The sequence below is a fragment of the Gopherus flavomarginatus genome, chromosome 5 (assembly GCF_025201925.1).
Source record: "Gopherus flavomarginatus isolate rGopFla2 chromosome 5, rGopFla2.mat.asm, whole genome shotgun sequence".
Taxonomy (NCBI): domain Eukaryota; kingdom Metazoa; phylum Chordata; order Testudines; family Testudinidae; genus Gopherus; species Gopherus flavomarginatus.
In genome coordinates, this window is record NC_066621.1 from 129601042 (window position 1) to 129626210 (window position 25169).

Below are 25169 nucleotides of genomic sequence, written 5' to 3' on the forward strand. Positions count from 1 at the left end.
TCCCTGCATCCACAAAAACATACAGACTGGGGACTCCAATTATACAGTATTACAAAAAAGCAAAATAAAGGAACATACTTTAAGATTGCTGTTGCAGATAGTGCAACTGCATGCAGTATCTTTGGGGATCTTATTGTATTAAGTTTCAAATGTTTATGTATCATTGTAGGCCAAAGACTGTACGCAACTCCATGGGACAGGGTTATCAGAGCTCCTCCAGGAACTTAGAACGTGCGTGTGTGATCACTCCAGTCCCACAGATTGTAAACAGCTCCAGAGGAGTACTCTCTAATAGGGTTGTTTGTATATACTGGTTTAGGGCTGAGTTTAAAAAGACTTGTGTGTGTCTCTTGCATCTGATTAAAAAAAATGGTCAGACCTTAGGTCCTAGAGAGGACCCCAGCCCTTGCTGAAAACTTGGAAAGACTTTGGCTTACTAGTACCCATAAGATTTCTAGTTGATTCCTGGACCATTTAGTGCATGTTTAAATCTGTTCATTGATTTTTTTATACGTTTTCTCTGTGATGCTTTTGGCTAAGAATAAATGTACTTTGCTTTGGAAGAGCTGTGTGGTCACTGGTGAAAACATTGTCCTTGGACAATGCTGGCCATTAGGTGACCTGGCCTGCTGGGGATATCACAGTGGATGGCATGGGCTGTGCAGCCTTAAAACTCCTTGTCAGAAGGGAGAAAGAAGCACCAGTCTCCACCTAAGAGATGTGATGGCTGAGAGCCTGAAATCTTAAGTGAGTGCCCTTGAGGGACCATGGAGGGGAAATACAGGTGCAGTTATCCTGAAACTCTGACAGTTGCTACAGATGACAACTTCAAACTAAAGGGCTATACACTTTATTACTTATATCCGCTAAGCTGTGTACCCCATAAGAGCAGCATATTAAGCTGCTAGGATATGTGTGCCACCATAAAGATTCCTCTGCCTGCAGCACCAAATGGGAACTCTGAGGGGCAGATTTTCCAATCACACAGTGGAAATCAGGTTTTCAGGTTTTCTGATTTTAACAAAAATCAATAGGGTTCTGCCCTCTGAGGGCTACAGCATTCCCTGAAATGTTGCAATGCTCTTATCTTATGCAGTATCACAACCCTTCAAACCAAAGCTTATGTGATTGCTAAGGACTCAGCAGGATTGTCTGCTGAAACAGGTGTGGAAGTGGCAGAAATGCAGTCTCTGTCTTGAACCTGAATGTCCTGGCCTCCTAGAGCACCACCCTCTGAGGACTTCAAAGTGCTTTTCAGGCCTGAGGGGATTCCCTCTAAGCCAACAGGAGACAAAGGAAAATAAGATTCATTACAGGCAGTTCCTGCTACTTTGAGCCACTCCTGCTCCTCAGTCTGTCCCAGACCTTCCCACCACTCAGGCCATGTCTACATCTAAAACTTTGCAGCGCTGGTTGTTATAGCTGTATTAGTACAGCTGTATAGGGCCAGCGCTGCAGAGTGTCCACACTTACTGCTAGCAGCGCTGCAAGTGCTGTTAGATGTGGCCACACTGCAGCGCTGTTGGGAGTGATGCATTGTGGGTGGCTATCCCACAGGGCACCTCGTCCCACAGCGGCGCTGGGGCTTGTGGGAAGGGGAAGGAAGTGTGATTGTCCTTCTGCTTCCTGTTCCTGTTCCAACGGCCAGCGTTGCTTTGGTACACATGCGGAGCACTGTGGCAGCATTGTGACTCTAAAGCGGTTTTTCTGCATTATCTTTCAAGAATGGATCCTCAGGTACTGAATACCTTACTAATGACTATTGCCAGCACATCTCGCCTTACTGTGGATCTAATCCTTAGGCTGCTAAATGTGCGTGTGACTGACATTGAGGAGTCGGACGATGGTACTGAATCGCATCAATATGCAGACAGTACAATGCTAGTGGCAATAACAGACGTGCTCTGCTCCGTGGACCGGCGCGTTTGGGCTCGGGAAACCAGCACTGAGTGGTGGGATCACATCGTCCTGCAATAATGGGATGACGAGCAGTGGCTGCAGAACTTTCGTATGAGGAAAGCCACTTTCATGGGACTTTGTGATGATCTCGCCCCCAACCTGTGGCGCATGAACACGAGATTTAGAGATGCCCTTTCTGTGGAGAAGCAGGTGGCTATTGCAATCTGGAAGCTGGCAACTCCAGACTGTTTCCGATCTGTGGCGAACCAGTTCGGAGTGGGAAAGTCCACCGTTGGAATGGTGCTGATGCAAGTTTGCAGGGCCATTAATGGAACACTGACAAGAAGAACCGTGACTCTTGGTAACGTGCAGGACATTTTAGATGGCTTTGCAGAAATGGGCTTCCCTAACTGTGGAGGGGCAGTAGATGGGACGCATATTCCTATTATCTCTCCACCCCACCTGGCATCGGAGTATATTAATCGCAAGGGGTACTTCTCTGTGGTTCTGCAAGCGCTTGTGGATCACCGTGGGCATTTCACTGACATTTACTCTGGATGGCCTGGAAAGGTGCACGATGCACGCATATTTAGGAACAGTGCCCTGTTCAGGAGGCTTAGGGCCGGGACCTTTTTCCCAGATCACAAGATAACAGTAGGGGACGTGGAAATGCCCATCGTGATTCTGGGAGACCCCGCTTACCCATTAATGCCATGGCTCATGAAACCATATACAGGGAAGCTTGACAGGAGCAAGGAACGTTTCAACTACAGGTTGAGCCGCTGTAGAATGACTGTGGAGCGTGCTTTTGGCCGTTTGAAAGCTCCCAGGCGCAGTCTGTTCGGGAAGCTAGATTTGATGGAAAGCAGCATTACCGCAGTTATATCCGCGTGCTGCACCCTCCATAATATTTGTGAAGGGAAGGGTGAAAGGTTCAGTGAGGAATGGACCTCCGAGGTTAGACGTTTGGAGAATGAGTTTGCTCAGCCAGAGAGCAGGGCTAATAGGGAGGCCCAGGAAAGGGCTTCAAGGATTAGGGATGCTATAAGGGAGCAATTTGATGCTGAGAGCCAGCAGTAATGTTTGGTGCATGTGTTGTGCTTTGCTTTACCTTGCTGTGTATAATTAACCATTTCTGTCACCAATAAAACATATGGAAAGAAATACAAACCAAAACCTTTTATTTGTCATACAGTAAAAAACAGGTAAGGGGGTATGGGTGGTTCACAGTACATTCAGAGGTTTTACTATTTCCTATTTTACTCAATTGTAACCGTCTGATGCAACTCACCATTACTTTGCTGCAGAATGATGGGGGTGGAGTGCGCTGGGTAAGAATTAAACATATCTTGGTTACTAGGTGATGTTATAGGTGTTGGGGGCAGCTGATGATAATAAGGAACTGGGTGCTGCATAAAGCTATTTTGAGGATACACAGGGGGACAAGGAACAGTGCTTTGGGAAGCCTGTGGGTTAGCACGGTATATATTTGCCTGCATGGCTACAAGAGACTCAAAAGACTTGGTTTGGCGAGACAGGAGTCTCATCATCTGCCTGGCTATTCTTTTGGCAGACAATTCCTGTCTCCTGCTTTCAGTCAGCCTCCATTCCTGTACACTTTTTTCTCCACTCCTCAGTCTTCCTACTTTCCCTGTTGTAGTGGTTCAGAACGGTCTTGATCAGCTCCTCTTTTGATTTCCTAGGATTGCGCCTCAAATTCTGCAATCTACGTGAGGCCGGTGACACAGCTGCATTACTCGAGTTGCCTAGAAAAAATAGAGATAGAGACATGTAATACACAGGGGCATCATTGTTTATTATCAACTTTTGAAGGACATTGGAAACTGTAGGTAGCATCCCTCTCACATACCTCACATAACACTGTAGAGTTCAAGAAAGCTAAGACATGTCTAGCAATGGGGTGAGTACTTTTGCTTAAAATTCTCCCATGTTAGTGGGATGCCTTGGTTCCTGCTCGGAAGGGGGGCCGGGTGAGGAAAAAGCACCCCGCAGGACACGGTTCCCGCTGGGAAGGGGGGGTGGGGGACGGACAGAGCACACCGCAGGGCAGGCTTCCCGCTTGGAAGGGGGGTGGGGGACGGACAGAGCACACCGCAGGGCAGGTTTCCCGCTTGGAAGGGGGGGTGGGGGACGGACAGAGCACACCGCAGGGCAGGTTTCCCGCTTGGAAGGGGGGGGTGGGGGACGGACAGAGCACACCGCAGGGCAGGTTTCCCGCTTGGAAGGGGGGGGTGGGGGACGGACAGAGCACACCGCAGGACACGGTTCCCGCTTGGAAGGGGGGTGGGGGACGGACAGAGCACACCGCAGGGCAGGTTTCCCGCTTGGAAGGGGGGGTGGGGGACGGACAGAGCACACCGCAGGGCAGGTTTCACGCTTGGAAGGGGGGTGTGGGACGGACAGAGCACACCGCAGGGCAGGTTTCCCGCTTGGAAGGGGGGTGGGGGACGGACAGAGCACACTGCAGGACACGGTTCCCGCTTGGAAGGGGGGGTGGGGGACGGACAGAGCACACCGCAGGGCAGGTTTCCCGCTTGGAAGGGGGGGTGGGGACGGACAGAGCACACCGCAGGACACGGTTCCCGCTTGGAAGGGGGGGTGGGGGACGGACAGAGCACACCGCAGGGCAGGTTTCCCGCTTGGAAGGGGGGGTGGGGGACGGACAGAGCACACCGCAGGGCAGGTTTCACGCTTGGAAGGGGGGTGTGGGACGGACAGAGCACACCGCAGGGCAGGTTTCCCGCTTGGAAGGGGGGGTGGGGGACGGACAGAGCACACCGCAGGACACGGTTCCCGCTTGGAAGGGGGGGTGGGGGACGGACAGAGCACACCGCAGGGCAGGTTTCCCGCTTGGAAGGGGGGGTGGGGGACGGACAGAGCACACCGCAGGGCAGGTTTCACGCTTGGAAGGGGGTGTGGGACGGACAGAGCACACCGCAGGGCAGGTTTCCCGCTTGGAAGGGGGGGTGGGGGACGGACAGAGCACACCGCAGGACACGGTTCCCGCTTGGAAGGGGGGGTGGGGGACGGACAGAGCACACCGCAGGACACGGTTCCCGCTTGGAAGGGGGGGTGGGGGACGGACAGAGCACACCGCAGGGCAGGTTTCACGCTTGGAAGGGGGGATCGGTGAGGAAGAAGCACCCCGCCTGGATGCCTACGTGCTGGGAAGGGCAGGGGGGGGGGTGGATTGGGGCAGAGGAAACAGACCGCCTTGCGCTGGGGAGCCGTGCTTCTAGCTACCTGCCCTCAATTATCCCTAAACTATCCACAGGCTTTCATAATGCCAGACATATCACTGCTGCGTGTTACCAAGGAAGAGCGGGAGGGTCTTCTACAGGAATGCGGATACCGCCCTGGCCCCTATGCAGCTCGCCTGTGTGCGGCCATGGTCCCCCCACCCCTCGCTGCACAGTGGATCGGACGAGTTAGCCTGACCGGGACAGGGACCACGCTGGCTCTACCTATAAACTTGTTAAAGCACATTGCCCAAGATCTAGCTGCAACTTTTCAAGAGATTACTCAGGCAGATTACACAGATGTCATAGATCACATCAATGGGCTATTCCACGTTTAGGCATGCATGCAATCAGCCATAACGAAAATCCTGCTATCACAAAGCATTGCAATCTACTTACCACGAGCACGATCCTCAGCTTCCTCATCAACGTCCGCTTCCAGCTGCTGTGACTGGCTAGTCTCCTCAGGGCTGGAGAAGAGCTCCTGGCTGCCTGTGTCCTGAGACTCCGGGGTGTCCCCCTCAACGCCAGTAGCATCACTGTATTCATCCTCTACACCATCCCCCACTTCTCCCTGCTCTGAACTCTCCATCGTGCTCCTAGGATTCACGGTGGGGTCACACCCAAGTATGGCATCCAGCTCCTTGTAAAACCTGCAGGTTGTGGGGGCTGCTCCTGAGCGTCGGTTTCCCTCACGGGCTTTGCAGTATGCACTCCTCATCTCCTTAATTTTTACTCTGCATTGCAAGGCGTCCCGTTCGTGGCCCCTTCTCAGCATGGACTGCGATATCTGACCATAGGTATCGTAGTTTCTCCTTCTGGAGCGCAGCTGTGTTTGAACAGCCTCATCTCCCCACACACTAATTAGATCCTGCAGCTCTGCATTGGTCCATGCTGGGGCTCGTTTGTTGCGTGGAGGCATGGTCGCTGAATGATTGATTGATTAATTGCACTCCACGCCTGACTGAGCAAACAGGAAGGTGATTTTTGAAATTTCCCGGGGCATTTAAAGGAGGGGTCAGGTGAGCACAGGGCAGAGGAGTTTTCTTGATTACCAGAGAGGTATCCTCAGGTATGCTGGGATACCTGCTTATTCCACGGAGGTCAAGAAAAGCGCTGGTAAGTGTCTACATTGCATTACCAGCGCTGGATCACCAGCGCTGGATCCTCTACACCTGAAACAAAACGGGAGTACGGCCAGCGCTGCAAACAGGGAGTTGCAGCGCTGGTGATGCCCTGCAGATGTGTACACCTTCAAAGTTGCAGCGCTGTAACTCCCTCACCAGCGCTGCAACTTTCTGATGTAGACAAGCCCTCAGACTTGCAATCTCCATGCTGCCTTTTACTCCACTGTGTCACCTGGGGATAGGCTGCTATTGAATCCCCTCTGTTCTTCCTCTCCACCCCTCAACCTCTGCTCCCTGCCTTGGTCATCTCTTCATTTGACTCCTGCATAGGGTTATCAGATAACAACTGTGAAAAAATGGGACAGGGAGTGGGGGGTAATAGGTGCTGCAAGGAGGCGCCCTGGCTCCCTGCCGTGCCTGAGAGGGACGAGCCAGAGCAGGTGCCTCAGTGGGTGGAGCCACCGCCACCTGTCCCCGCCCCCCGGAAGTCAAGTGGCGGGACAGGAAGTATAAAAGCCCGGCCCAAGCGCTCAGTTGGTGGCCGGCTGCCGGAGAGGACAGACGCTGGAGCCGGAGCTCCCGCCGGGCCCAGCCTACCCTGTGCTCACTACCCGGAGGAGCGCTGGCCTGACCTGCCTCGCGCTCGGTATCCGGAGAAGTGCTGGCCTGACCTGCCCCGCGCTCACTACCCGGAGGAACGCTGGCTGGACTTGCCTCACACCCGGTACTCGGAGGAACGTCAGCCTGACCTGCCTTGCGCCTGGTATCCCGAGAAGCGGCCTGAGCTTCCCTACGACCGGTATCCCGAGGAGCTGCCTGAGCCTCCCTGCGACCGGTACCCAGAGGAGCCCATGGTCTGGGACCCCCCAGACAACGCTGGCGAGAGACAGGTACCCAGAGAGGGGGAGGTCGGAAGTGGCCCGGGGGTAGCCGACCCTGGTTTGGCTCCTGAAGAACCTGAACCCATGTCAGTGTGTTTCAGCCAGGATCCCCACTGACAGCAGCGTGCCTTTACCGCTGCTAGGGCCCCGGGCTGGAACGCAGTGGAGTGGGAGGGCCTGCGTTCCCCCTGCCACCTTCCCAAGGGTGGCAGCCTCCCCCTCTCCCTGGCCTGAGGAGGCCTTCTGTGTAGCCTTCTGAGCTGGTATACTTTGTTTGCTCAGCCTGCTGAAGGTCTGAGCTTGAACTGCTACTGCCCTGCCCTGCCCAAGGGCCTGGGCTGATATACTGTGTTTGCTCAGCCTGCTGGAGGCCTGAGCCTGAACTGCTACTGCCTCGCCCTGTCCAGGCCTGGGCTGATATACTGTGTTTGCAGACCGTTTATTCCCTCAATGCCTGCTGAGGGGTTAGGCCTACCCAAACTGCTGTGTGTAAGGAGGCACCCTGGCTCCCCGCCGCGCCTGAGAGGGACGAGCCCCGACACCACCGGATTTACAGGTGCCTATATAAGAAAAAGTCTCAAAAAATGGGACTGTCCCTTTAAAAACGGGACATCTGGTCACCTTACTCCTGTGGCCTTCTCTTCTCTGGCCTCAGTGCCTCTCCTCTTGCTCCCCTCAGCTTAGTTAAAATGCGGCTGCTAAAATTATCTTCTTCACTTGTGACTCTACTCATGTCACTCATTTTTTTTTTTTTTTTAGATCCCGGAACTGCCCTCCCTGAAACTTCTTCATCAAGGTCATATTTCTCTTCACCTGCTAGGCCCTACCCAGCTCCACTCCCTCCTGCATCTCCTCCTGCTCCAACCTCACTCACCCAAGACACCCCCGCCACCACCCCTTTGTATCCTCCCCATCACCTTTATTCCCCATTCTGTGCAGAAGTCTGTCCATAGTCCCATATGTCACATGATTGCCCCTCCTTCTTTTTCATCCCCCTCCCCAGAGCTCACTTCTTCCAACAGTGCCTCTGGAGAGATTCTTACATACAATGTTACAGATAAGCAAGAACAAGTGCAAGAGAGTTGAGTGTAAGGTGAGTCACCTAATATTTCTCCCAATTTCTTTTTACTTATAATATGGTGCCTCAAATTTAATGAATAAAAATATTATTTTTGTTGCTCCATAGGTATTCATGCTTCTTGATATACAAAGAGAAAAATATGGTTCCTGCACTGAGGAGGTTAGAAAATAAATTATACTGATACCCCAATGAATAAAAACAAATCATAGGCCAGGTCCACACTACAGTGTTAAATCGATTTAAACAGCGTTAAATCGATTTAACGCTGTACCCGTCCACACTACAAGGCACTTAAAATCGATTTTAAGGGGTCTTAAAATCGATTTCTGTACTCCAGCTAAACGAAAGGAGTAACCCTAAAATCGATATTACTAAATTGATTTAGGGTTAGTGTGGACGGAAATTGAAGTTATTGGTCCCATTCTTTTACTGAGCTACCCAGAGTGCACCGTTCCGGAAATCGATGGTAGCCTGCGACCATGGATGCACACCACCGAAGTAATGTGCCCTAGTGTGGACGCGTAAAATCGATTTTATAAAATCTGTTTTATAAAATCGATTTTATTAATTTTGATTTTACTCTGTAGTGTGGACGTGGCCATAGTGAAAGTAGGAAAGCAAGAGAAATAACAGAAAACAAGGAAAAGGGAATAATATTCTTGCAGGAGCATTATTTTATTATTTATATGGAACTGTTCTTAAGCAATGCTCAGAAAGGAAGTTGGTTCCCAGGTATTTTGCTACTACACCTCTACCCTGATATAACACGACCCGATGTAATACGAATTCGAATATAACGCAGTTAAGCAGTGCTCTGCGGGGGGCAGGGCTGCACACTCCGGTGGATCAAAGCAAGTTAGATATAACGTGGTAAGATTTTTTGGCTCTCGAGGACAGCGTTATATCGGGGTAGAGGTGTATATATGGCCCAAACAGAAATGATTTAATGGCGATTTTGTTCAATCATTTCTTTTAGAAATGGTAATGGATTACCTAGGCAGCTAATATGTTTGATTACATTCTGCATCCTAATTTGGACAAATTTAAGTCCTTCTGTTCTAATATTATGATGCTAATTTTTATTTGATTACAATAGCTCTCAGAGAACCACATCAGCATTAGGACCCATGGGCTAGACTCTGTACAAATACACTTAAAGCCAGCGTCCCTGCCTTGAACAGCTTGCATAATTTTTAAATTTGAAGACCCATGGGTGAAATCCTATACTATGAATTTTGCCATTGACTTCTATTGGGCCAAAAATTCAATAGCTCCAACCCTGCGGTACCTCATGAAAGTAAAACTCCCATAGTCTTCAATGTGTCTGTGGAAGAAGACTGCCCAGTTGGGTCCTATGTGACATTTTAAATGTTAGGGGGTTGAATCCTGCTCCCATTTAACTCAATGGTAAATGACTGGGGTTTTACATTTTTCTCTTGCATCTTTTACTCTGTATTTTTAACAGTGGAATGTCTTGGCTGAGAGAAATCAGACAATGCTCACTCTCACAACCCTCCGCTGTCCTTCTTGACCACTGAGACAGATCTAGTACATACATCAGGGGTTAAACAGGAGTCCTTGCCTGGATCCGTTAAGAAAATAGATGAGAAAGGAAAGGTAAACTTCCAGCAGAAATGCCCATTTAGAGAGAAGTCTTACAGATTTAACATTTGTTCCTAGTCTTGTCTGTTATCAAAAAGAACTTTTCTGCAAATCCTCTATCCATACCTGCAACTTCCCAGTTAGTCCTATGGTTAACCTCTGTGACTGTGACAAAAAAGGGAGATACCAGTGGTGTATATTCATTCTCACTGTCAACTCTGAAATGGACTGGAAGTCTTGAAACTGGATATTTCATCCTCAAAGCCTAAAATTGAAGTTGTATATTACTATTTAGTTATGTTTAAAATAAAAGATTGTGTTGCTTCTTTAATTCACTCATTAAACACTGAAGCCTCACTGTGATGGGGATGTGTCATAAACAGATAGTTAAGGGTAAATGCCTCTTTTACCTGTAAAGGGTTAAGAAGCTCAGTAAACCTGGCTGACACCTGACCAGAGGACCAATAAGGGGACAAGATACTTTCAAATCTTGGTGGGGGGAAGTCTTTTGTTTGTGCTTTTTGTTTTGGGAGTTGTTTGCTCTTGGGACTAAGAGGGACCAGACATCAATCCAGGCTCTCCAAATCTTTCTGAACCAGGCTCTCATGTTTCAAACTTGTAAGTAACAGCCATGCAAGGCATGTTAGTCTTATTTTTGTTTTCTCAACTTGTAAATGTTCCTTTTTTGCTGAGAGGATTTTACCTCTGTTTGCTGTAACTTTGAACCTAAGGCTAGAGGGGGTTCCTCTGGGCTATATGAATCTGATTACCCTGTAAAGTATTTTCCATCCTGATTTTACAGAGATGATTTTTACTTTTCTTTCTTTAATTAAAAGCTTTCTGTTTAAGAACCTGATTGATGTTTCCTTGTTTTAAGATCCAAGGGGATTGGACCTGGACTCACTAGGGATTGGTGGGGGGATGGTTAATTTCTCCTTGTTTTAAGATCCAAGGGGTTTGGATCTGTGTTCACCAGGGAATTGGTGAAGTCCCTCAAGGCTACCCAGGGAGGGGAAAGTTTTTGGGGGGACAGGGAGTAATGCAGACACTGAAAATTCTGGATGGTGGCAGTGATACCAGATCTAAGCTAGTAATAAGCTTAGAAGTGTCCATGCAGGTTCCCACATCTGTACCCTAAAGTTCAGAGTGGGGAAGGAACCTTGACAGGGTGTCTATCCCATACAGATGAACAAAGGTTAACAGGCATCTGAGAGCTCAATTAGCCCACCCTGACGCACCTGGAGGATGTGTCAGAGTTGATTTGTTATTAGACCCAGCTGGGGATAAGTGGATAAAAGAAGGAACTGAAAGCTAGAGGGGAGGTCCCAGACAGAGAAACCAGGAGAGAAAAGGCAGTGAGATTCCCTCTGTCTGGGAAAGGCCTGGGGAAAGCAGATGGAAGAAAGCTACAGAGATTAAATTAATCCCAGTGGTGGGCCCTGGAAAGGTAGCATGGCACAGAGGAGTCCTGAAGGCAGGACTGGCTCTAGGCACCAGCAAACCAAACGTGTGCTTGAGGCGGCACAATTTCATGGGCGGCATTCTGGGAGGGTTGGTTTTTTTGTTTGCTTTGGCAGTTGCGCTCTCTGAGGTATTTTGTTTTTGTTTTGCTTTGGCAGTTACGGTCTCAGAGGTTTGGGTTTTTTTTGCTTGAGGCGGCAAAAAACCTAGAGCCGACCCTGCGAAGGATTGGTGTTCAAGGAGAGAAAGGAGGAGCTGGGAAGGCCTAGAGAGAAGCCAGAGGCCTGGTTAAACAGAGGAGAGTCTGTGTTAAGCACAAGATGCTGGGAAGTAGCACAAGAGGAATGAGAGATAGGATGGGCCCAGAGAAATAGCAGCATGTCTGAAGAAGACCTAGCTACTTAAGACAGGGTCCTCTAGGCCAGAACATAGATTTGAAGGTTGGCTTGAGTTCTCCAACCAGCCCTGAGAAAGGCATGTATAAGCCTGATACAAGGACTGTTTAGCCTAGAGTGTGGCTGAAGATGGAGTGTCAAGAAATAGCTAAATAGTAGCCCAAGAGGGGGCAAAAGGATAATTTGTATTACAACAGTTTGGGACTTTCAGTTGTACTTTTGTTACACTAGAAGGGGTGCAATTAAAATGTGACTTGGCCAGAGGATGAATTGCGAGATGAGACCACCACAGGACCAGAATGACTGTTGGCAGGGGAGTACTAGAGCAGAAACAGCTGCTACATCATGCCCAGCTAGGAGAGGGAGTGTTAACAGTGAGTCAACTCTTCCACATTCACATACCTAGAATGATGAGCTGGGATGTCTCCTTCAGAGTCAGATTTTTTGCCCCAGTTTCATCCATACAATTCTTACTCAAGTCAAAAGAGTTGCCTAGACATAGCTAAGGGCAGAATTCAGTCTTAATAAAAATTATTTTCAAGCTTGTCTTGTTACAGTTCTCACCTTCTCCTTGCAATCTGAGAAAGCAACAAAAAAGGAAAGTTTCTCGTTATCATTGCAGTTACATTGTGCTCGAGTTGACTTGTTAGCACACTGCTTGTAGGCTCCAGAATTCTGTAGAAAAGATATAAAAACAATTTACCTCACTTTCCTACCTAAATTCTGAAAACAAGATTTATTTTTTTTAAAAAAGAAAGAACATGAGTAAACAAATGCAATTATTTATCTGCATTTATTAGAGAGCTTTAAAATGTAAATGTGTGAGTTGCTAAAGACCAATCTAGGTATCAGAGAAGGTCAAAATTCAGATTTTCCATTCTGTGGGAAATTATGAGGTTGCAAAACATGGTTTCATTTCATGTGGTTTTGAAAAAAACCAAAATCTCAGAATTTTCCCTGAAATGTAATATTCCCAAAATATTTAATTAATGTTTAGTTTAATCTTGACCATATCATTTTGACTTTTATGTTACATTATATTAACTGGAGCTGTTCAGGAAGCTGAATTTAATTTTGTGAATGTTTTTGAGTTTGGGGGAAAAAAATTTCTATACTAAAACAAAAAGTCAAAATTTCAAAAATTTTCCCCAAATTGAAATCCCATGATATTTTATTTCAGAAACATTGAAAAATGAGTTACTTACTTGTGCCATAACTGTTTTTCTAGATGCGGGGGCAGATGTATATTCCACTCAGATGTGCACATGCCCAGCGTGCTGAAGACAGAGAACTTTGTGCATATGCCCTCATGCCTTATTTTCTGGTCCCTCCCAAGGCTATTTAAGGGTGGAACTGCCCTGATCCTCCTCAGTTCCTTCACACTGGAAGGTACAGAGAATATGCCATGGAATACCATCTGCATTCGCGTCTCAAAGAACAACAGTCACAGTCCAGTAATTAACTGTTTTTTCTTCTTCAAGTGGTTGCAGACATGTATGCTGCTCCGGTGACTCACAAGCAGTAATAGAAGGGGGTGGGACTCAGAGGCTATTTAAACAGCAACTGTAGAACTGACTTTCCAAAATTTGTATCTAGCCTAGATGCAGTCATAATAGTATAATATAGTGTCTGGTAAAGGTATGCACAGAAGACCAGGTAGTGACCCAGCAAATGTCCGATATGGAAACGTCACTGACAAATGTGACTGAAGCTGCGTGGTTTCTTGTGTAGATGTGGCCCATTGAGACACAGAGGCCCCTTGGCAAAGGATCCTCTCTTCTTTGAAAACAACTCTCATCTCTGGTCTGACAGACTCACTACTCCAAACACATGTCTTGAAGACTATTTATCCATAGGGGTAACCTGCAAGGCATCGACAGATAGCTTGTAACAAGGCCTATAATAATTATGTATGGATAATATTTAAAAAATGTAACTATATGGAAAGTATGGTCTTGGAGTGAATTTTCTTACTAAGGGATAAAAATATGTCTTGGTGATGGCACATTCGAACAGGCGGGATGCAAGGCAACTATCTAATTTTGGGATGGAGCAAGGCTATCAATGGAAAACTATCAGAGACAATTGTAAACAATTGAAACCAGCTAGATGTAAAAAGGAACATTACAACAGAGGGATCACATTGCCTATGAGTAGAGACAAAAGACTGTTTCAGTATAACACAGATTAATAAGAGGAACTCTGGATCCATTCACTGAGGAAACATCTTGTGGAGGTGGGGTGTTTTCATGAAAGACTGGATCCTGGTTCTTGTAAAGCCAATCAGTTTTGAACTCTGGAGTTTTCTGGCAATTTATCTATAAATTTAGACATGGTGTTTCAATTTAGGAAGTCGTATTTCAATAACAGTGCCTGCTGATTACCAATGTGCATCTGTAATGACAAGGTAGAATAAATATTCCTTCCCATTAAATCTAACCCCTTAGTCGCCTTATGTTCAGGCATCAGCTTGAATCTCTCTTGTCTCAACCTCCCATTTGCAGCCATTATTAGGAGAGAGTTTGGGGTGGAATGGGAGTAGAAACTCTCAAAGCCTTGCATAGGGACATAGTATTGCTTAGCCATACGCTTTGTGTGTTTCAAAAGAGCTTCATTTACAGGGAGAGCTCCTGCAGCTAATGGTTGGAAAATGTCCACCAACTTATGGGTATTCTCCTGAGCAAACGCTGTCTAAATGCCCAAGGCTGTAGTCATTCGCCTCAACAGATCTTGATAAGACTTAGGGTCTTGAGTAACAGAAGAAGACAAATCCAACATTGTTGAATCATCCAGTGAGGAAGATGAGGAAGGAAGAGGAGCCAGTGGAATCTCCTATAGCAAAGCTTGCTCCTGCAATACTGTTTCAGACTGTAATAGCTCAGAGGGAGCAATGAGTATGAGACTCCAGTCTAGCTGAGTTGGAAAGTGAGACAATAGGAGGGTTCAGTGATCTTGCTCTGCAATGAGCAGAGGATTGGGTCTTTGAAGATTGGGAAGCATCCCAAAGTTCACCCTCACTGTAATAGAGAGGAGACTAATGGGCTTGCTCAGCACTAACTAGGCACACCTGTAAGGCTTGCTGTGCCTGGAGAGGAGGAGCTTAAAAAGGGAAAACAAGAGAAAGACATTATAAACAACTTGAAGTGCAGTCTGGTGGGAACTCAGGGGAGCCACTACCCCTACTGTGGGAATGGTGCTAGTTCTGGTAACGATAGTGATTCCCTGGAGGCCTCAAAGACTTTCAAGATTGGTACTTGGAAGGACAGAGAGAGGCAGTAGATGACGTTGAGCTCAAACGCAAGGAATCTTCCAAATAGTCTAATGACAACAGAGGAGCCAGCCCTGGTGGAGTCAGCAAGTTCCCATACTTGACTGAGGTTCAAAATGTGGACCACATTGGTATTAAAGATGGTATGGTAACCAGTGCCTTGTGTACCAGTAGGGATACTGAGGCTGCACAGACAGTTGGCACTGGAACAAATGTTAGTATTGAACCTGTAGATCTGGTCTGCACTGAAACTGCACAAGCCAACATTGCCATCAGTGCCAAAGGGATCCCTTTGTACCAGTAAAAGGAACTGATTTTTGCCTCTGCACACTGATTTTTAAGCAGTGCTGAAGGCAGCACCGGAAACAGCGCACAATCTGAAATCAGTTCAGGCAGTCCTGAGACTGCAGAAGAAACCATCACAGCTGAATGCTTGTATTAAAGGAGAGACAGAGAGGCAGAGCAAATCTGAAGCTGTCCGATAAGCCCATGGAAGAGGGAAAGATAGCCAACAGGAAATTTTTCTTTACTTTCCTGTTTGAACTCTCCCAGGATTGGAACTAGGAAACAAAGCAGAGACATCCTAGCAACAACTTGGGTTAGCCCTAAAAGAAATAAGCACCCAAAGCAGTGCAGACCAAAAGCAAGTTCATTTTCATCATCTGAGTCAGATGCCACCAGCAGAACGTTGATTTTCTTTTTTGGTGGTTCGGGTTCTGTAGTTTCCGCATCAGAGGGTTGCAGCATTATCGCTCATAAATGTAAACAAACTTGTTTATTTAAGTAATTGGCTGAACCAGAAGTAAGACTGAGTGGACTTGTAGGCTCTAAAGTGTTGCATAGTTTTGTTTTTGAGTGCAGTTATGTAACAAAAAGAAATCAACATGTGTAAGTTTCACTTACACAATAAAGAGATTGCACTATGGTACTTGTATGAGGTGAACTGAATAATACTATTTCTTTTGTTTGTCATTTTTACAGTGCAAATATTTGTAATAAAAATAATATAAAGTGAGCACTGTCAACTTTGTATACTATGTTGTACCTGAAATAAATATATTTGAAAATATGGAAAAACATCCAAAAATATTAAATACATTTCAATTGGTATTTTATTCTTTAACAGTGTGATTTAACTCAAAAAAATTAATTTTTTGGAGTTAATCGTATGAGTTAACTGTGATTAATATCAGAGGGGTAGCCGTGTTAGTCTGGATCTGTAAAAGCAGCAAAGAATCCTGTGGCACCTTATAGACTAACAGACGTTTTGGAGCATGAGCTTTCGTGGGTGAATACCCACTTCCTCAGATGCATGTAGTGGAAATTTCAAGGGGCAGGTATATATATGTTAGCAAGCAAGCTAGAGATAACGAGGTCAGTTCAATCAGGGAGGATGAGGCCGTGTTCTAGCAGTTGAGGTGCGAAAACCAAGAGAGGAGAAACTGGTTCTGTAGTTGGCAAGCCATTCACAGTCTTTGTTCAATCCTGAGCTGATGGTGTCAAATTTGCAGATGAACTGAAGCTCAGCAGTTTCTCTTTGAAGTCTGGTCCTGAAGTTTTTTTGCTGCAGGATGGCCACCTTAAGGTCTGCTATAGTGTGGCCAGGGAGGTTGAAGTGCTCTCCTACAGGTTTTTGTATATTGCCATTCCTAATGTCTGATTTGTGTCCATTTATCCTTTTCCGTAGAGACTGTCCAGTTTGGCCGATGTACATAGCAGAGGGGCATTGCTGGCATATGATGGCATATATTACATTGGTGGATGTGCAGGTGAAAGAACCAGTGATGGTGTGGCTGATCTGGTTAGATCCTGTGATGGTGTCGCTGGTGTAGATATGTGGGCAGAGTTGACATCGAGGTTTGTTGCATGGATTGGTTCCTGAGCTAGAGTTATTATGGTGCGGTGTGCAGTTACTGGTGAGAATATGTTTCAGGTTGGCAGGTTGTCTGTGGGCAAGGACTGGCCTGCCACCCAAGGCCTGTGAAAGTGTGGGATCATTGTCCAGGATGGGTTGTAGATCCTTGATGATGCGTTGGAGGGGTTTTAGCTGGGGGCTGTATGTGATGGCCAGTGGAGTCCTGTTGGTTTCTTTCTTGGGTTTGTCTTGCAGTAGGAGGCTTCTGGGTACACGTCTGGCTCTGTTGATCTGTTTCCTTATTTCCTCATGCGGGTATTGTAGTTTTGAGAATGCTTGGTGGAGATTTTGTAGGTGTTGGTCTCTGTCTGAGGGGTTAGAGCAGATGCGGTTGTACCTTGGCTGTAGACAATGGATCGTGTGATGTGTTGGGATAGAAGCTGGAGGCATGAAGGTGGGCATAGCGGTCGGTAGGTTTTCGATATAGGGTGGTGTTAATGTGACCATCACTTATTTGCACCGTGGTGTCAAGAAAGTGGACCTCCCGTGTAGATTGGTCCAGGCTGAGGTTGATGGTGGGGTGGAAGCTGTTGAAATCGTGGTGGAATTTTTCCAGAGTCTCCTTCCCGTGGGTCCAGATGATGAAGATGTCATCAATGTAGCGTAGGTAGAGAAGGGGCGTGAGTGGACGAGAGCTGAGGAAGCGTTGTTCCAGGTCAGCCATGAAGATATTGGCATATTGTGGGGCCATGTGGGTGCCCATAGCAGTGCCACTGATCTGGAGATATATATTGTCATCAAATTTGAAATAGTTGTGTGTAAGTATAAAGGCACAGAGCTCAGCAGCCAGTTGTGCTGTGGCATCATCAGGGATAGTGTTCCTGACAGCTTGTATTCCATCTGTGTGTGGGATGTTTGTGTAGAGAGCCTCTACATCCATGGTGGCTAGGATGGTGTTTTCTGGGAGGTGACCAATGCCTTGTAGTTTTCTCAGGAAATCAGTGGTGTCACGGAGATAGCTGGGAGTGCTGGTGGCATAGGGTCTGAGTAGAGAGTCCATATATCCAGACAGTCCTTCAGTGAGAGTGCCAATGCCCGACATGATGGGGCGTCCAGGATTTCCGGGTTTGTGGATCTTGGGTAGTAGATAGAATAACCCTGGTCGGGGCTCTAGGGGTATGTTGATTTCTTCTGGTGTTAGTGTAGGAAGTGTCCTGAGTAGATGTTGTAGTTTCTTAGTGTATTCCTCAGTGGGATCTGAGGGAAGTGGCCTGTAGAATTTGGTATTGGAGAGTTGTCTGGCGGCCTCCTTTTGGTAGTCAGACCTGTTCATGATGACAACGGCACCTCCTTTATCAGCCTCTTTGATGATAATGTCAGGGTGGTTTCTGAGGCTGTTTATGGCATTGCATTCTGCACGACTTAGGTTGTGAGGCAAGCGATGTTGTTGTTCCACGATTTCTGCCTGTGCACGCCGGTGGAAGCATTCAATGTATAGGTCCAGACTGTCATTTCGACCCTCAGGAGGAGTCCATGTGGAGTTGTTCTTCTTATGCTGTTGGTGGGAGGGCACCTGTGTATCAGTGCACTGTTCAGTGTTGTCCTGGAAGTATTCGTTGAGTCGGAGACGGCGAAAGTAGGCTTCCAGATCACCACAGAACTGTATCATGTTGGTGGGGGTGGCAGGGCAGAAAGAGAGTCCCCGAGATAGGACAGACTTTTCTTCTGGGCTGAGTGTGTAGTTGGATAGATTGTCGATATTGCTGGGTGGGTTAGCGGTACCATGGTTGTGGCCCCATGTGGCAGGTAGGAGTTTAGACAGCTTACAGTCCTTTTTCCTTTGTAGAGAGGTGAAGTGAGTAAAGTAGATCTCCTGTCTTATTGTAGTGAAGTCCGTTTGTATAGAAGTTTGGTTATTAATGAGAGTCTCCAGGTTGGAGAGCTCTTTTTTGATGTTTTCCTGTTTGCTGTATAGGATGCTGATCAGGTGGTTCCTCAGTTTTTTTTGATAGAGTATGGCATAATCTCTCACTGTGGTCTGTGTAGTATGTAGATAGCAGTGGATTTTTTACCTTTAGTCCATTTGGTATGATGTCCATCCGTTTGCATTTGGAAAGGAAGATGATATCTGTCTGTATTTGTGCAAGTTGTCATCATGAACAGGTCTGACTACCAAAAGGAGGCCGCCAGACAACTCTCCAATACCAAATTCTACAGGCCACTTCCCTCAGATCCCACTGAGGAATACACTAAGAAACTACAACATCTACTCAGGACACTTCCTACACTAACACCAGAAGAAATCAACATACCCCTAGAGCCCCGACCAGGGTTATTCTATCTACTACCCAAGATCCACAAACCCGGAAATCCTGGACGCCCCATCATGTCGGGCATTGGCACTCTCACTGAAGGACTGTCTGGATATATGGACTCTCTACTCAGACCCTATGCCACCAGCACTCCCAGCTATCTCCGTGACACCACTGATTTCCTGAGGAAACTACAAGGCATTGGTCACCTCCCAGAAAACACCATCCTAGCCACCATGGATGTAGAGGCTCTCTACACAAACATCCCACACACAGATGGAATACAAGCTGTCAGGAACACTATCCCTGATGATGCCACAGCACAACTGGCTGCTGAGCTCTGTGCCTTTATACTTACACACAACTATTTCAAATTTGATGACAATATATATCTCCAGATCAGTGGCACTGCTATGGGCACCCGCATGGCCCCACAATATGCCAATATCTTCATGGCTGACCTGGAACAACGCTTCCTCAGCTCTCGTCCACTCACGCCCCTTCTCTACCTACGCTACATTGATGACATCTTCATCATCTGGACCCACGGGAAGGAGACTCTGGAAAAATTCCACCACGATTTCAACAGCTTCCACCCCACCATCAACCTCAGCCTGGACCAATCTACACGGGAGGTCCACTTTCTTGACACCACGGTGCAAATAAGTGATGGTCACATTAACACCACCCTATATCGAAAACCTACCGACCGCTATGCCCACCTTCATGCCTCCAGCTTCTATCCCAACACATCACACGATCCATTGTCTACAGCCAAGCACTGAGGTACAACCGCATCTGCTCTAACCCCTCAGACAGAGACCAACACCTACAAAATCTCCACCAAGCATTCTCAAAACTACAATACCCGCATGAGGAAATAAGGAAACAGATCAACAGAGCCAGACGTGTACCCAGAAGCCTCCTACTGCAAGACAAACCCAAGAAAGAAACCAACAGGACTCCACTGGCCATCACATACAGCCCCCAGCTAAAACCCCTCCAACGCATCATCAAGGATCTACAACCCATCCTGGACAATGATCCCACACTTTCACAGGCCTTGGGTGGCAGGCCAGTCCTTGCCCACAGACAACCTGCCAACCTGAAACATATTCTCACCAGTAACTGCACACCGCACCATAATAACTCTAGCTCAGGAACCAATCCATGCATCAAACCTCGATGTCAACTCTGCCCACATATCTACACCAGCGACACCATCACAGGACCTAACCAGATCAGCCACACCATCACTGGTTCTTTCACCTGCACATCCACCAATGTAATATATGCCATCATATGCCAGCAATGCCCCTCTGCTATGTACATCGGCCAAACTGGACAGTCTCTACGGAAAAGGATAAATGGACACAAATCAGACATTAGGAATGGCAATATACAAAAACCTGTAGGAGAGCACTTCAACCTCCCTGGCCACACTATAGCAGACCTTAAGGTGGCCATCCTGCAGCAAAAAAACTTCAGGACCAGACTTCAAAGAGAAACTGCTGAGCTTCAGTTCATCTGCAAATTTGACACCATCAGCTCAGGATTGAACAAAGACTGTGAATGGCTTGCCAACTACAGAACCAGTTTCTCCTCTCTTGGTTTTCACACCTCAACTGCTAGAACAGGGCCTCATCCTCCCTGATTGAACTGACCTCGTTATCTCTAGCTTGCTTGCTAGCATATATATACCTGCCCCTTGAAATTTCCACTACATGCATCTGAGGAAGTGGGTATTCACCCATGAAAGCTCATGCTCCAAAACGTCTGTTAGTCTATAAGGTGCCACAGGATTCTATGATTAATAGACAGCCCTACTTAATAGCACGGGATCCAGACATTACAAGATTAATGCATGAAGCAGTTAACAAGCCTTTTAGAGTCTAAACACATCAGTACAAGTTTAACACTAGCCTTGAATAATACTAACATACATACAAGTTGGTCTGGATTCCAGCTATAAATTTGTCAGTGCTCAGCTGACACCTACAGCCTTGACAAGAGCTGGCACCAGTGCTACCAGCATCACGCTAATTAACTAAATAGTAAGAGGACTACTACTACCACTATCTAGAACTATTTACAGGCATTCACAGAGAAAGCCACTGTGACACCAAGCTGTGGGAGTGAGAAGGACCTGAGGAGAGCTGGGGCAGTGTCACCCTTATATAGCCTTGAGAAGGACCAAAAGGAGGTGTGAGGGCGCATGTGCCACCTGACAGGTACTGCTAAGCAAAGTTCTCCCTTTTTAGCGCGCTGGGCACATGCACATCTGAGTGGAATACATCTCTGCAACCACTTGAAAAAGAGCGTGGTGTTTCCAAAACAAAATATATTCCCTAGAATCTCCCACTGCAGTGAAGCTGGGAATGCTGCAAGGTCTGGTAGCGGCTATTGAAATAGACATGATCCTTGTCAGTTTCACTTCTGCTCACCATTGACTAGCAGCTGTGAAATTGACCAGCCTTGTCATCAAGTTAATGAGAGAGAGAGACCCCTCTACTTCCACCCTACAATATCCAATAGACCAGTAGCTGGGCACTCACATGGGATGTGGGAATCACATGTTCAAGTCCCTGTTCCAAAGCAGGCAGAGCAGGGACTTGAACCACATCCGATGTGAGTGCCTCAACCACCTGGCTACTCTGCGGTAGGTCTCTTCCTCCATTCACCCTCACCTCATTTTTCATCAGAACTTCCATCCTGGATCTGAAAAACCTTCCCAACAAAAGTTTAATCAAAATGGATATGTTTCTGAGGAACTGACATTTTCCATTGAAAAAGTTTCCAGCAGCTCTAGTGCCAGTCAGTTTCCATTGTCCCTCCTCTCTATCGTTGCAGGATCCACAGTTGTACACTGCAGTTTCCATCAAAGTATGCAGCGTAGACTGTCAGTCCTTCTTCAGTTGAAACTGAGCCAATCACAACACGTCTTCTAATCTTCTCTCACTCTGGCAACCCTTCGCCATGCTTGCTAGGAAATCATCCCACCTCTTTGGAGGCCGACCGCATGGCCATTTCTGTTCTCATGGATACCACATGGATATACATCTGTTGTTGCTGAATTGGGCCACATGTCCCACCCACTGCATTTTGCTGAGCCTGCTTTCAACAACAACGTCTCGCACTCCAGACTGCTGCCTAATTATTTCACTGGGGATGTGATCACGGAGAGAAATGACCAAAAATGTTTGTTCCATTGCCCTCTGTGTGAAAGATAGTTGATGTTCTTCAGTCTTTGTCAGCGACCATGTTTTGCTGCCATATAACGTTGTTGAAAGCATGGTTGAGTTGAAAAGATTCACATGAGTTGTTTTCCTGATCTTTCCTTGGAGGATGTCCTTGATGTCATTGAATACGTACCATCCAGCTTTTTTTCTGCGTGACAGTTCGCCTTTCTGATCTTGTCACATGTTGACTTCCTGGCCCAGATAAACGTATTTATCAACCTCTTGGATCTGTTCTCCTCCAAGAGTTATTTGGGTTTTTTGCAGAACATCTGATCTCATGTATTTCATTTTCTACTGATTCATTTTTAATCCGACTTGACTACTTTTCATGTTCAGTTCTTTAAGCATTCTCTCAAGCTGGGCTGTATTTTTGGCTATCAGCACTATATCATCTGTGAACCTGAGATGGTTTAGCCGCTCTCCATTGATATTAATCCCACCTTTCAAGTCTGCTCATCGAAAAACCGATTCAAGACAGGCTGTGAATAATTTTGGTGAAACTGTATCTCTTTGTTTCACACTTTTCTTGATGGGGATTTGAAGGAGAGTATCAAACAGCGATATGTCCGTGCCGCAGCCAGAGTTTGCTTCCTTTAGTAATGTGATATATTTCGCACTGATGCCCTGTTCTGAAAGAGCTTCAAGGACAGTGTTAGTCTCTATGCTGTCGAATGCCTTCTCGTAGTCCATGAAGTCAATGCACAAAGGGAGCTTATATTCCCTTCAACGCTCTAGTAGTTGTTTTAGAGTGAAGAGGTGATCTATTATGCTGTAATTCCTTCGAAAGCCGGCCTGCTCTCTAGGTTGCTGTTCATCCAGGTTTCACAACAGTTGATTTATTATTTTAGTGAACAATTTATAGATATGTGAAAGCAGGCAGATTGGGCAATTGCCTTTCTTATGTAGCAAGATGGTATTGGACTGTTTCCAACTGGACAGTATCATCTGGATTTCCAGGTAGCAGCTGAACCTTTGTGCGAGAGCTTTCCAAAGTTCCTGACCTCCCGCCTTAAGCACTACTGCTGTCACACCCTCCTTACCTGGAGCCTTCCCCTCTGTCATTTGATGGACTGCGTGACAGACTTCGCTAATGAGAACCCAAAGTATGTGTTCATTGGTTTCCTGAAGTGATGGCATTGGGATGTCTATACGAGATGCAAACAGCTGGGTATAGAAATCCTTGCAGATTGCCTCCATCTCTGTTCAGTCAGTCACTGATTCTCCGTCCCTGTTTTTCAAAGCTGATAATGATGACCTGTACAATGCCAATTTCTGTTTGCATTTTTTGAGACTTTTACGATCTTCAGCAGCCTTTAGGGGCTTTTCGGTTTGAAATTTCTCCAAGTCTTCCTTCAATTTAATTTGTATGAGCTTGCAGAGAAGGGAGTACTTGAGCCTGTTGCTACCATTTCTTTTCATTTTCCTCCTCTTTTCCAATAAAGTCGTTGTATTCACCGAGATTCTTCTGCTAGCTCTTCTTGGACTTTCACGTTCAGCTGAGTCTCTTCAGTTTCTTACTGAAGTTCTCATAATCATCGTCGCAGTCATTCAAGAGGCTCCAATCTTCCCTAGAAATGTTTTCCTTCAGAATTGCCTCGTCAAAAGCTACTGGTTGGTGCCTTCTGTTCGCCATACACAGCGCCTTTTTCTCCTCCTTCACAGTGAACATGAATCTGGCTCTCAGTAGGCATGATTGCTACCAATATTGAATGATAGTTCAGTAGTGCCATCCTACACAATGCGTTATGTATCGATCAGAAACTATTCAATTTCATTTTTTGTCTTTGCGTTTGGTGCGATCCAGGTCTATCTTCTGTTGGCCTCCCTTCGGAACCAGGTATTACCAATGAACTTTCTCCTCATCTCTGTCAATATAGCTAGTCGTTCTTGCACATTTCGTTTTCCGATACAGCACCTTCCTATGAACTTTTCACCTTCTCTCCCTCTTCCAACCTTGACATTAAAATCTCCCATCAGAATCGTATATGTGGAACTCTGAATGAGGGTTTCCTCCAGTTCCTGATAGAATCCTTCCACATCAACATCTTCGCATGCACTTGTGGGAGTGTAGATCTAGATGATTTTGAGGGTGTTATTTCAGTTCAGTCGAAGGTAAAGCACCCTGATACGCGATGACTTCAAATGGCATGAGACAATTTTTGAAGACCATTCCTTGTTTATGATGAATTCGACTCCTCCAACTGTCCTTGTGCCTTTTCCTTTTCCTAGAATGACCATGCTTCCATCCCTCCAGCTGAACTCCATCTCCTTCTTTCATTATGTTTCACAAACACCCAGCACATCGCAGGCTGTTTTTGCCTTTTCCTCCATGAGATGGTTTATTGATTCCTCCCTTGTCAGTGTTCTGCAGTTATAAGTGCATACTGAGAGAGTTGTCTGGTTTCCCTTTGGTGACCTGGCATCTGAGATTCTTTGCAGCCTCTTGTCATTTGAATGTCTCACTGCCTCTGGAGTGGGGATCGAGGGACATGCTGAGAACTGAGAGTTGGTTTTCCATGTTGTTTTAGCCATTGTTTTCAGCCACCCGCTGGCTGGGCTGTCAGTGGCATGTTTAATTCCTCAACTTAGATAGCTTACAGCCTGAGAAAGCACCCATGATCCCAGAACATTCAGCAGCAGTGAAATGATTAGCGAAGACTTACTTTTGATCCAGCAAAATAATCTCTCATTCTAGGTTTGCTGGGGTCAGCATTATAAAAGTTATCAGTGAGTGGAACAGCTATTCCCAGTTTAGATGGAGGCCTGTAGTTTACCTGTACATAATACAA

The 25169-nt window shown here is 46.6% G+C and overlaps 2 protein-coding genes and 1 long non-coding RNA gene across 7 annotated transcripts in view; 1 reads left to right on the forward strand and 2 right to left on the reverse strand.

Annotated features, from left to right (window-relative positions):
* The window catches only part of CATSPERB (cation channel sperm associated auxiliary subunit beta), a 95962-nt gene that overhangs the window by 14453 nt on the left and 56340 nt on the right, over positions 1-25169 (reverse strand). Inside the window, exons 21-23 of the mRNA XM_050956007.1 lie at positions 25044-25154; positions 12271-12381; positions 9977-10115 (exon numbers count right to left, since the gene is read on the reverse strand). Of these exons, the coding sequence (XP_050811964.1) occupies positions 9977-10115; positions 12271-12381; positions 25044-25154 (361 nt within the window). The remainder of the gene's footprint in view (positions 1-9976; positions 10116-12270; positions 12382-25043; positions 25155-25169) is intronic.
* Positions 3064-6480, reverse strand: LOC127051263 (zinc finger and SCAN domain-containing protein 20-like). Its single transcript, XM_050953357.1, has 2 exons — positions 5559-6480; positions 3064-3665 (listed from the first exon to the last, which is right to left on the reverse strand). The coding sequence occupies exons 1-2, from the start codon at positions 6079-6081 to the stop codon at positions 3493-3495; spliced, it is 696 nt and encodes a 231-aa protein (XP_050809314.1). The 5' UTR covers positions 6082-6480; the 3' UTR covers positions 3064-3492.
* On the forward strand, positions 4151-5121 carry LOC127051275 (uncharacterized). Of its 5 annotated transcripts, none has more exons than XR_007774457.1 (4): positions 4151-4288; positions 4446-4603; positions 4762-4814; positions 5055-5121. It is a non-coding gene; the product is annotated as an uncharacterized LOC127051275 (long non-coding RNA). The 5 variants fall into 5 exon arrangements; XR_007774453.1 differs by lacking the exon at positions 5055-5121 and adding an exon at positions 4866-4933; XR_007774456.1 differs by lacking the exon at positions 4762-4814.